Genomic DNA, 13,006 nt, shown 5'->3' with positions numbered 1-13,006 from the left:
GTTTTGGAGACAGGGTTTTTTGTGTGTGAGCCCTGGAGATCTTCCTGCCTCTGCCTCTTGACTGCTGGGATTAAAGGCACACACCACCACTGCCCAACTACACTTGGGATGCAATTAGGCTGTGATTCTTCAGTCTGAGCTCACTGTAGATCCTATTGCAGATTCAAGTTAAACTCCAAGCTTTTCCTGCCATTGCTTTAGAGGATACTATTTATTTGAATGATATTGTTACTGATAGACATTAGCTTATTTATTTTCTAATGAGTCAACATTACTGGATGTCATATTTTATTCTATTTAGATATACAGTAGGTGAAAAAAGACACAAAATACCTGTTCTGGGCCTGGAAAGATACCTTAATGGCTAAGAACTTGAACCACTCTCATTGAGGACCGAAGTTTAGTTCCCAGCCTCTGCATCACATGGCTCACAGCATCCTTAACTCCAGTTCCAGGAGATCCATTGCCCTCTTCTGGCTTCCACAGGCATCTACCTATGGATGGATGGATGGATGGATGGATGGATGGATGGATGGATGGATGGATGGATGGATGGAAGGAAGGGGGAGGGAGGGAGGGAGGGCTGGAGAGATGGCTCAGTGGTTAAGAGCACTGACTGCTCTTCCAGAGATTCTGGGGTCAATTCCCAGCAACCACATGGTGGCTCACAACCATCTGTAATGGGATCTGATGCCCTCTTCTGGTGTGCATGAAGACAGCTACAGTGTCGATAGATAGATAGATAGATAGAGAGATAGATAGAGAGATAGATAGAGAGATAGATAGAGAGATAGATAGAGAGATAGAGAGATAGAAAATATGCTGTTTTGTTACAACCTTGTAAATGACTTCCATATACTTAGAAATAAACATATTTTAGCCCTGTGTGGTGGCACATGCCTGTATTCCATCTCTGGGTAGACGGAGGCAGGAAGATCTGGGCTTCAGGATCTTCTTCAGCTACCTAATAAATTTGGGGTAGCTTGGGCTACATAAGACCCTGGATGAAAGGGAGGGCGGGTTTAAAGTGGGCAATTAACCTTTGAGATAGAATCAAACTGAGTTCATGATTTTTTTTCCCCTCTAAGAATGTTTTGGTTTCTTTTTCCTTAGGAATGAGAAAAGTGGCGGAGGTTTCATAGTCGTGGATCCTATTTTACGCATTGGAGCTGATAACCATGTGTTACCCTTGGACTGTGTTACTCTGCAGACGTTCTTAGCAAAGTGCTTAGGACCCTTTGATGAGTGGGAAAGCCGGCTAAGGGTGGCAAAGGAGTCAGGTAGTGTTGTTTGCTTCCTTTTTCTTTTCTTTGTTTGAAAACTAACCATAGTTGCTATGATGCAGCTCTCTAAGGCCTGCTTTCTCCTTTTAATCTTGCTTACTAAGGTACTAATAAAAAGAAAATCTACAATGTCCACAAATACCAGGTTGTGTGGGTCAGGTTAACAAAGGGAGCACGTGGTCATAAAGTAAAACGATTATCATTTGTAAGATTTCATTTAGCACATGAAAGTTAGTGATAAGTTTCTAAAGGAAAATAAATAAAATTATGAAGGAAAATGTATCATTACATATAGTTTTATTTAGCCAATATTGGTTATCTATCTTCTATATAAAAGGCACATACTACTGGATATGCCAAGAGTAAAATGAAGCTAGGTTGTGTTTTCCTAGAGGTAAGAGCCACATCAACGTTAACATCAAGTTAAATATTTTATAAAGAAGGGAATGAAAGTTCAGTGGCATAGCTGTGATGAGTGCAAGCCCCAGGGGATGTTTAAAGCATTACACTAGGAGGATATTTTGCCGCTCTGTGCTGTCAGCAACTACAGTTGAACCTGACAGTAGCTAAGGCTGTGGTGATGGTTACCATGGCCATCACGTCACTCCCCGCTTCTCCTAGATGAGGACAGTGAGTGCCTGCAGACCTCTGTAGATTTTCCAGCAGTCTTTTATGTAAATCCCCTATCATGGGTTCTCCCTCCCCTGGCATGGCTGTCTCACTGTTGAGAAGTCCCGGGGAAAGCTCCTGTTTATCCTTGACTCAGCTGTAGGTTGACCTGCTTGCTTCCTCATACAGTGCTCTATGTTTTCTCATTTGTAGGTTACAACATGATTCACTTCACCCCACTGCAGACTCTTGGACTGTCCAGGTCATGCTATTCCCTTGCTGATCAGTTAGAGCTAAATCCCGACTTCTCAAGGCCTAATAAAAGATATTCCTGGAATGATGTTGGGCAGCTGGTGGAGAAGCTGAAAAGGGAGTGGGATATTCTTTGTATTACCGATGTTGTCTACAATCATACTGGTATGAACTTCAGTGATTTTAGCGTGAACATTAAATTATTATTTTATTTTTTAATATTTTCATTTCACTTTGCATTATAATTGTTAGTAGTAGTAGTATTTTGCTGGGTGAGGAACTGATTACTGGACCTCATAAATGCTAAACTAAGCAAGCTGCCTGCCTCTTAGCCGTGTCCCTGGCCCTTTATGTAACATTCATCCTAAAGATCAAACAAACAATGAAGACTCCTTCAATTTAAAAAAAAAAAAAAATTATGGAATAACACCTTTTTCTTCCAAGGAAAGTAGTGTTAGGCGAGCCTGTCGTCAGCATGCGCATAAAAATGGGAGGACACATAAAAGGGACATAGGGCAGATGTTTTCACCTGAATGTACTTTCAGACTGACAGGGGTGTGGGGGGGTGTTCTGTACAGCAGGAACTCAGTTCACGTTTTAAAATGTGATGCTAAACATGGCAAGTATGGCAGTAATTCCAACAGTTGGGAGGCAGAGGCAGGAGGCTTACGGTGAGTTCAAGACAAGGCTGGACTACATTCGGAGTTGCAGACCAGAAGGGCTGTATTATGAGACTCTATCCCCAGAAACCAAATAATAATTACAACAACAGTTTCCATAATTGGAGAGACTATTATTGTTAAACCTTTTACATGATAAAAGAGTGTACTGTGACATCTCCAATAGTAAAACGAGTAACGTTAGGTTGTTTGGGATCCCAAATAGAACTCTATAAAATGCGTCACGTTTTCCTGACAGTGATCCTCTGAGGAGATATTTGTTTTCCTTGCCCGTCAGAGCAGCTGGCTTCATGAGGCCTAGGCCATCGCCTTCCACTTTAACCCCATGTGCCTTATAAGAATCCACTGTGTGAGCTGCAATATGAAAAGTCTGGCAACCGTGGCCTTACATATGTCAACAATGGGAGTTCTGGGTGGTGTAGTCTAAGGACATCTAGCTCTTTCCTAAGTAGCCATAGAAATTAGGAAGTTGAAAAAAAAAAAGAAATTAGGAAGTTATTTAAAGGTATATGCATATAGTTTATCACTATTGGTAATAATCTCTAATAGAAATGGCAAACAAATTTGGATTTTTAAAAAGATACATTCCAAAATGTGATATTTCTGCATGTAATTTGGAACCAGGTTTCAAAGTTTATAGTGAAAACTCTGTATTTCAGTAACTTCATATTCACCACTTGAAAACTGGCAGTACTAAATAACTTAGACATCCATGATATTCACATCAAATTAGCAAACCACATATGGACACACAGCTACCGATGGTAAGAGTTAGAATACTGCTTAGGCAGTAGCTCATTAAGGCACTAAATAAGAAACTGGATTTAGCCCCTTCAGATTCCAGATTAGTGTTAGCTCAGCCATGTTGGGGAGCCAGGGTCCTTCTTCAGGGTCACTCTGTCATCTCGAACACTTAGCTTCCAGTGTTTAATCAAATATGGCTGCTCTGCCTCCTGTTGCTACACTTAGTGAAAATGGGAAGTCATGTCTTAAAGGCACAATCTCATGTTTATGTTACTTCTGTCCACATTGCATCAGATAGGAGTCTGTCTTTTATCACACCTACATACATGGGAAGTTTGTATAGTGTTAGGTTCTAGGGTTTTGGGTTTTGGGGTTTTTTTTTCTGTTTTTTTTTTTTTTTGTTTTTGACATAGGGTCTCACTTTGTAGCCCAGGCTGGCCTGGAAACCACTTCGTAGACTAGGCTAAGTTTAAGCTTTGGCTAAGCCTTAAGCTTTTGGCAGTTCTACCTGGGCTGCCAAGTGCTGGGGTTATAGATACAAACCACCAAGCCGAGAGGTGGTGGGGCATGCCTTTAATCCCAGCACTCGGGTGGCAGAAGCCAATCTCTGTGAGTTTGAAGCTAGCCTGGTCTACAGAACGGGTTCCAGTACAGCCAGGGCTACACAGAGAAACCCTATTTCAAGAATACAATAAGTAAGTAAATAAACAAGTGAGTGTGCCATGCCTTGCCTGGTTTAGCTTTTATTATGAGATTCCTATCCCTGATGTATCACATCTTCACCCAAGGGTTTGTTTATCACAGGTACAACTAAACATCAAATAAATTACCAAATGAACAAGAGAGTAGAAAGAATGGTGATTGTAAAGTCCGACCTAAATACAGAATATGTTTTCCCCCTTTCTTTAAGCTACTAATAGTAAGTGGATCCTTGAACATCCGGAATCTGCATACAACCTTGTAAATTCTCCACACTTGAAGCCTGCCTGGGTCCTAGACAGAGCACTCTGGCATTTGTCCTGTGATGTTGCAGATGGGAAGTACAGAGAAAAAGGAGTCCCTGCTTTGATTGAAAATGATCAGCACATGAACGTAAGTGTGTGCAGAAGAGCACCCGCTAGCTTCCCAAGAGCAAATTAAAGACATAAGTGAAAATGTATAGAATATGGCTTAATAAGGAGGAATCAGTCAGGTCAAATACATTTTATGTTGTTTTTAATCTTGAAATTTTTCAGTGCATTCGAAAAATAATTTGGGAGGACATTTTCCCGAGGATTCAACTCTGGGAGTTTTTCCAAGTAGATGTTCACAAAGCAGTTGAACAATTTAGAAGATTGCTCTCTCAAGGTAATGGCTTTACACTAGATCGTCCTGTCACTCTCTAAGAAATCAAAGTTACTCTTAAAGGGGTGACTCTTTCTCTCTAGTTAACATCATCATTAAATCTTGATTGTGTCATATTTATATGTGTTTATACTACAAAACTCCAATTTTTCTTGCATAGTCATACATGGCTTTAATTTCAGCACTCGAGAGAAGCACATTTATAGCAAATTCCTCTTTCTCAAATCTTAAAGTTATTAATTAGTAGTTTCTTATATTTCTTTTCAAATATTTTTAAAGGAAAGTCAAAATTTATTAGTAGTTTCATATAATTTTCTCTATAATGTATATATATGCCTGTGTTAATATCTATTTAATACATAAAAATAAGACTAGAGACTAAATCATATGTTTGATTTTTCTCATTTTTTTAAACTTTTTTATTTTTTACTCCAACCTGCCCCTACCCTGATTTTTTTTCATTGATAGTATGAGGTTTTTATTTTGTTTAACTATTTCTCTTCACCCCTACTAGACAGTATGTGGTTTTTAAAGTATCTTACTTCCCTAATGATTTAGACAGATTACTTTCAGTGTTTCTATCATTCAGTCATTAGAACACACATTGAATCAGCGTGTATAAGCGTGTAAATGCTAGAGACCTTTGAGACAGGAGGATTTGGCGGTGACCAGCAAAGCTGGACTTTCTTTTAACAGTTAGTCTCTCCTATGTCCCCTCCCCAAGTATGGAGGGGGTATGTAAGTAGGGTGGGGAAGGGAGGAATGATGCTTGCTAGCTTTTTACAATTTTTTCTATGAATAGCTATATACTAAAAAGTTGAAAAAATAACAGTTATAATCTGTTATTGATACTTATATTTAAAATAGCTCTTTTTTTTTCTTTCAGAAAACAGAAGAGTAACTAAGTTTGAACCAAAAGAACATCTTAAAATTATTCAGGACCCTGAATACAGGCGGCTAGGCTGTGCTGTAGATATGAACATTGCTCTGGCCACTTTTATACCACATGAGTATGTTATGCACTTGCCCTGTAATTTTACTCATAAATATTGATGCTGACAACTTGAAATTGATCCTCAGAACCCCCAGTGAAAGGAGAGCATCCACTCTCAAAAGTCCCCTTTGACCTCCCTTCACACTGTGGTGTGTGCACACCCACACACATGCACAGTCCCTACGCACATCATAAGTATATGAGTAAACAAATAAGTAAGTGTAAAAACTGGTTTTTAAATAAGTAATCTGTCATTTCAACACATGACCTTTTCCTACATTCTCTGTCAGTCCATCCTGTTAAACATGTCTATAAAACCTTTTACGGTTGAGAAAGCCCCTCAGTCATAGCTCAGATCCCGACCACAGCATGTGACATTTTTGTGACACCTGGAAATGTTTAGTGCGGGTTATATGAAAGCACTGATGTTTGTTTTGCTCCATCTGTGCTAGCAACGGGCCAGCTGCAATTGAAGAGTGCTGTAACTGGTTCCGTAAGAGACTCGAGGACTTAAACTCAGAGAAGCGCCACCTCACCAGCTGTCACCAGGAGCAGGTTCGCCAAGTTCTGAATTGCTGCTTTTTCTTTTCTGAGTTTTGAGTGTCTGTTGTCATTGGCGTTATAACATGATTCAATGTTTTCTAGGCGGTTAATTGTCTTTTGGGAAACGTGTTTTATGAACGACTGGCAGGCCATGGCCCTAAACTAGGACCTGTCACCAGGAAGTATCCTTTAGTTACCAGGTACTCATTCTTGTTTTTAAAATGTCCTCTGGCTGACAGTTAAAAGCTGAGAATATTTAACTTTTTCAACTTAACCTAAATGTTTCTTTTAAGGTATGACTTCAATACATTATATTGAAGTAGAAATTTTGATTCAGAAAGAAGCTTAATACTGACTAATTTTGATAGTAGAATGTTTAATTAGAAAAACTATCACCAGTTTGAACCCATTTATATTTGTTTACATTGATATTTCTGGAGGAATGCATATTTAATGTTTACTGTTGTTAAAAGCGAATACTAGAGATTGGGTAATTTATAAAGAAAGAGAGTTTAATTTAGTTGAGGGTCTGCAGACCATGAAGTCCAAGAACATGACACCGTATCTGCTCTGCTCATTCTGGCCAGGGCTTTGCACCGTCTCAGCTCGTGGCCGATGAGGAGCAAGTGAGAGCAAGTGGAAGACACAAAGCACAAGGCAGCGTCTGAAAATCCATTCAGAACTATGCCAGGTCCCTCAGAGGATTCATCCTCTCACCAGGGCAGCCTGCCCCTACCCAGACACCTGTTACTGGCCTCCATGTCCCCACACTACTACTTTAAGGAATCTGAGACTCCACACCTGCTCTGGTGGCACAAATCTGTAATCTGTAACCCCAGCTATAAAGAGGCAGAGATAGGATCCAAGTTTGAGGTTAGCCTGTGCTACAAAGTAACACTGTCTAAAGAAAGGAGATGGGGGCCTTCAGGTTCCAAGAGATGAACTTCTGAGGATGCGCTGTAAGAATAACACTTAGCAGAAGTAAACTCAGGGTTAGTCAGAGAGCAAGCACCTACCGATCTCCTCACGCAGCATAGGAGCATAGAGAGCCTTGCTGCTCTCACAGAGGACCCGGGTGCATTTCCTAGCTTCTGCATGGCAGCTCACAGCCATCCATAACTGCAGTTCAAGGGATGCATTGGATTCTTGGTTCTCCATGGGCACCAAACATACACACAGGGCACTTAATGCATTCCTGTAAAACATTCATACACATAACATAAAATGGATGTATCTTTTCTAATCATACAGTATGTTGGGCAAGCAGATCTTATGAGGAGGCCTGGATGGTTTCCCTAAAATGTTACAAAGTTGTGAAGGTTATTTAAAGTGTTAGCCAGTTTTCAAATCCTGCTGATTTATGCAAAAAGTCCACTGGTGATTTTTGCTTTCTGTGAAGTTTGTATTGTATAAATGGGGAAAGATAACTGTATGTATTCTACTCATTAGGGAATTTGTAATGGTTCTACTTCACATTGTCTTCACGGAGCTCCTTTGCGTGGACCTTGCTTTAATTCTGTCCCCCTAGGTATTTTACTTTCCCCTTTGGAGAAATGGCCTTATCTGCAGAAGAGTCCCTGATCCACCTCCCAGATAAAGCGTGTTTCCTGATGGCGCACAATGGGTGGGTGATGGGCGATGATCCGCTCCGGAACTTTGCCGAGCCAGGTGCCTGACTTTTCACTTCTCCGTAGAGAGGGGAACAAGAGCTTGTGGGAAGGCCACTTTAGATGTAACTCTAGTCAGGAGGCTGGAGAAATGGCTCAGCAGTTTGGAGCACTGATTGCTTTTCCAGAGAACATGGGTTCAGTTGCCAGCCCCCACAGGGTGGCTCACAGCCATCTGTAACTCCAGTTCCAGGGGATCAAACACCCGCTTCTGGCCTCTGAGGGCATCAGGAACACATGTAGCACACAGACATACAGCAGTTAGAACACCCATGAACCTAAAATAAAATCATAATGTTTTTAAATTTAGCCAGATATCATTTATAGAAAGAAAACAACACAGTTTAGAAGCAGTGCTATTTCCTTGAGGATTGTTGTCGTTCCGTTTCATGAGCCACTGAAAGCAGTTCTTCTTCTTTAACAGGTTCAGACGTTTATTTAAGGAGAGAACTTATTTGTTGGGGTGACAGTGTTAAATTGCGCTATGGGAATAAACCCGAGGACTGCCCTTATCTGTGGGCACACATGAAGAAATACACCGAGATAACTGCCACTCACTTCCAGGGAGTTCGTCTGGACAACTGCCACTCCACGCCTCTCCACGTGGCTGAGGTACGGACACCTCTGTTGACAAAGGCAGTGATGCCTGTAGCCTCCAAAGTCCCTGCCATGCGGGTCTAGTCTGCTGGCTGTACACTGCTGTGGATTTGGTAGAAACACTGATACATATGACAGCTTATCTAACAACCTTCTGCTACAACTGATATAGAATATTCCACTGTAAAGTATTTAATAAGTTAGTTTTTAAATTCAGAAAAAAAGATCATATTTTTATGTAACAGCATGCATAATAGGTATTTATTGGTAATATGTAAAGTGCTAAGTGATCTTTTAGGTTGTTTCCAATATAGATTGTTAGCAGTGTAAAGTTGAATGGCTTTACACAGTGTTGTGCTGATTCAGCTCTGGCTTTCTTTTCACTTTAGGGGTACTTGGAGCAGAGCACATTTTAGGTCCGGTCTGTTCTATACAGAGCTACACTCCTAGCCCTTACAGTAAATAGTCAAACTCTAATACTCTGGCATCCTGAGGCTAGTTTAAACCTTATTGAGCCCTATTTAATCAGTCATCTTTAGAAACACTAAGTGTAAGCTAACTGTAATCTGTCCTTTGGGCTTTTATTTGAATAATGTCAGTATTGCTGCATTTTCCTTATCTAATACAACTTCCTAAAAACACATAATTTTATCCTAGTTGTAAGATCTTTGGTAGGTTTTAAATGACAATTTAAAAATATGTGCTCATAAACCCAGTTTAGTGGCTTGAGGCTTTAATCCCACCACTCAGGAGGCAGAGGCAGATGAATTCTGTGAGTTTAGGCCAGCCTCATCTATATAGTGAGTTCCATGAACAGACATGGTCGACATGGTGATACCCTCTCTCAAAACAAAACAAAAAAGGTGTGATGTGTGTGTGTGTGTGTGTGTATCAGCTTCTAGAGTTTATTTGCTCTGTGTGTGTGTGTGTGTGTGTGTGTGTGTGTGTGTGTGTGTGTGAGAGAGAGAGAGAGAGAGAGAGAGATTCCATATGGTTTTAATTTGGGGAATTTGATAGAAAACCTTAGCTAAGCTGGCAGAGCATTATTTACCTTCAATAATAAGCAGAGGGTCCTTTTCAGTTATGCTTTTGACAATAGTAAAAAAGCCATATTTATAACATTGTTATAACATTATAGAAAAGTGAATTTTAAACAGCAAAGTCCTCTATAATTCTACTTCTTAGCTGATAAAAATCATAGTCATTTTACTAGCCTATGTGTAAGAATTCCTTCTAGAATAGAATTGGAAACAATCTGATTATTAGACACTATTTTCTGGTTCTCTGGTAAATCATTAATACCAATGTTACACCTGCATTACACACACACACACACACACACACACACACACACACACAAATGGGAAGGTGCTGGCATTTGTTGTTATCTGCAGATCAAGTTTAGCCTAAACTTTACTAATTAATACATCAGCATATATAACTATTTACTGACTTAATTAGCCACTGGGAGATCAGTAGTCTTAGAGCCATTGAAAACAAAAATCCGGGAGAAGACTGGCAGAATTGCAGCGTTACTGGCTGTATTTGTGATGACACTAACTTTTCTTTTTCTTGTTTTCTTCCCCTCTGTCCCTCTGTCTTCAAAACCTAATGTCCCTTTTCCCTGATGTTCTCCGTACACCCTCTGGCCCTCCACATGTGCTGATCTCTTTCATGTTCTTGTACATGTGCATATCAACTTTGTTTGGAACTCCTTTTATATCTTTCTTGTTTTGTACCTACCTTATGCCAAATCTGCACCTAGCCTTGTCCCCTCTTCTCTCTCTGTCTTGCTCTCTTCCTTCTTTTACATTTGTGACTGTACATTTTGCAGTACATGCTGGATGCTGCTAGGAAATTACAGCCCAATCTTTATGTAGTGGCTGAGCTGTTCACAGGAAGCGAAGAGCTGGACAATATCTTCGTTACTAGACTGGGCATCAGTTCCTTAATAAGAGGTGGGTTCGCTGAAGTCCATGTCCTATCTGAGATGCTTCACTTTTGTGTGAGTGGATTACAAGGCATAGCTTTATATGCAATACCTAATATGACTGAGTCCACTTTTGACAGTTAAAATGTCTAATTTGTAGTACGGTACTCATTTCAGATAGAAAAACCACTGAGGCCAGCTACGATGATTTACCCCTGTAATCTCACCACTTAGGAAACTGAGGCAAGAGAATCATGTGTGTAAGGCCAGCCTTGGCTACATGAGTTTCAGGCTAGCCTAAGATACATTTTTTTTTCCCAGATCCTATTTCAAAAATAAAGGGTAAGAAAGCTAGTGCAATAATTCAGTGAGTAAAGGTGCAGGAGACCCAAGGTCTGAGTTAAGTCATCAGAACTCACCTGGTGGAAGGAAAGAGCTGCCTCCTGAGCGGTGGGTGCCCTCTGACGTCTACGCATGTGCTGGCACCTGTGCACCCACAGCGTGGCCACAAAATTCATTCATTGTAGAGGGCGAGTCGGGGAGGGAGTGGTGAACTACTGATTTAAAAAGGCAACCGTATTTGTATACTTTGAGATACACAAATCTGTTTGTAAGTACTCTTTGATGCAGTCTTTCAGTATTTCTCCATAGATTGGATATAATCAGCATCCCAGTGAACAGCTATTGATCCTTTTTTCTATTCAAGTTGTTTCTTCAGTTTAGTTGTAGTTAAGTGTTGATCACTTGGATTTGGTGACATTGGTTAATTACTTAACTCTCACTTTGAATAATGTTGATATGAGTTGAATGTCAGTGATGGTAAGAACTGTAACCTTCTGTGATGGGGTTGTTAACCTGCGCTGTGCTGCTCTGCAGAGGCAATGAGCGCATATAACAGTCATGAAGAGGGCAGATTGGTCTACCGGTACGGAGGGGAACCTGTCGGCTCCTTCGTTCAGCCCTGTTTGAGGCCACTCATGCCTGCTATCGCGCATGCCCTGTTTATGGACATCACCCACGATAATGAGTGTCCGATTGTGGTGAGCATCAACTGTCTCTGGCGCTGACTTACTTGCTCAGTGCTTCATTATTTAGTTGTCTGATGTTTGATGGCAGTACTTTTTAAGGATTGAAGTACCTTGATTTTAAAATGTTTCCAAACAAAAAAATGCACCTTACAGAATGTATCTGTATTGGTTCTTTTGCTTCAGTATGCTAATGGGCTGTGGAGCGTCACTCTGCATCTGAGGGAACGTAAATTTCCGCTCTCTTCTTTTCTAGCACAGATCAGCCTATGATGCTCTTCCAAGTACCACGATTGTTTCCATGGCATGCTGTGCCAGTGGAAGCACGAGAGGCTACGATGAGCTAGTGCCCCATCAGGTGTGTTTAATCTGCAAGGCCAACAGCACCGGTCTCGGTATCCACGGTCTCACTGTAATTAACCTGCACATGTGACCTGGCTTTCCCTCTCTTCAGATTTCAGTGGTTGCAGAGGAGCGATTTTACACTAAGTGGAATCCTGGGGCATCACCGGCAGATACAGGAGATGTTAATGTCCATAGCGGGATTATTGCAGCCAGATGTGCCATCAATAGGCTCCATCAAGAGCTTGGAGCCAAGGGTTTCATTCAAGTAAGAAATGAACATTTTAAAACTTCTCTCTGGACTTTCCTTTTCAAAGGGTGACCTTCTGATTTGAGCACTCTTTCCATATGGGGCTCTCAGCCGGTCTCTCTCCATTTCTCAGGTGTATGTGGATCAAGTGGACGAAGACATAGTGGCTGTAACCAGGCACTCTCCGAGCATCCACCAGTCTGTTGTGGCTGTATCGAGAACTGCTTTTAGGAATCCCAAGACTTCGTTTTACAGCAAAGAAGTGCCTCAGATGTGCATCCCTGGTAATCTAAGACAACACCAGTAGAGTTAATCATGAAGCTACACTAGCACATTGTCTCTATGTGTCATATAGAACACGTATGTGTATGTGTCTGTGTATGTATATGTGTATTTTTAAGGGGATAGGACCACAGTCACATAGGACAGCCTGGAACCCACCAGGCTAGCCCTGGGCTTTTAGTTACTGTCCTGCCTCAGCCTTCCAAATTGCTAAGACTGCAGAGAGGCACACCCATGCCTAGCCCACATTCTGTATTTCTTGCTAATTGCTAAATATCATGGCTTCAACTTTTAAAAATACTCAACCTAAAGAATTTTAGGGTTAAATATTCATTTCTTGCTTTAACTGCATAAATTTATGTTTTGTGATCCGGTAAAGTCTTTTTGTTAATATTTATAGTTATCTTTATTTAGTATTTTTTGTATTGGATATTAAGCCCAGTACATATGCCAAGCATACGTTA

At 40.7% G+C, this 13,006-nt stretch overlaps 1 protein-coding gene across 2 annotated transcripts in view; it reads left to right on the top strand.

Annotated features, from left to right (window-relative positions):
* Agl (amylo-alpha-1, 6-glucosidase, 4-alpha-glucanotransferase) overlaps positions 1 to 13,006 on the top strand; it is a 57,881-nt gene that overhangs the window by 14,550 nt on the left and 30,325 nt on the right. For both annotated transcript variants that reach the window (XM_021195564.2, XM_029537561.1), the window contains exons 4-17: positions 1,114 to 1,280; positions 2,106 to 2,309; positions 4,479 to 4,660; positions 4,804 to 4,915; positions 5,799 to 5,922; positions 6,359 to 6,461; positions 6,552 to 6,649; positions 7,978 to 8,117; positions 8,541 to 8,728; positions 10,548 to 10,671; positions 11,520 to 11,683; positions 11,925 to 12,026; positions 12,123 to 12,278; positions 12,394 to 12,544. In XM_021195564.2, coding sequence (XP_021051223.1) covers positions 1,114 to 1,280; positions 2,106 to 2,309; positions 4,479 to 4,660; positions 4,804 to 4,915; positions 5,799 to 5,922; positions 6,359 to 6,461; positions 6,552 to 6,649; positions 7,978 to 8,117; positions 8,541 to 8,728; positions 10,548 to 10,671; positions 11,520 to 11,683; positions 11,925 to 12,026; positions 12,123 to 12,278; positions 12,394 to 12,544 — 2,015 coding nt within the window. The remainder of the gene's footprint in view (positions 1 to 1,113; positions 1,281 to 2,105; positions 2,310 to 4,478; positions 4,661 to 4,803; positions 4,916 to 5,798; positions 5,923 to 6,358; positions 6,462 to 6,551; positions 6,650 to 7,977; positions 8,118 to 8,540; positions 8,729 to 10,547; positions 10,672 to 11,519; positions 11,684 to 11,924; positions 12,027 to 12,122; positions 12,279 to 12,393; positions 12,545 to 13,006) is intronic.

Source organism: Mus pahari, chromosome 4 (assembly GCF_900095145.1).
Source record: "Mus pahari chromosome 4, PAHARI_EIJ_v1.1, whole genome shotgun sequence".
Taxonomy (NCBI): Eukaryota; Metazoa; Chordata; class Mammalia; order Rodentia; family Muridae; genus Mus; species Mus pahari.
This window is presented reverse-complemented; position numbering and strand designations above follow the sequence as displayed.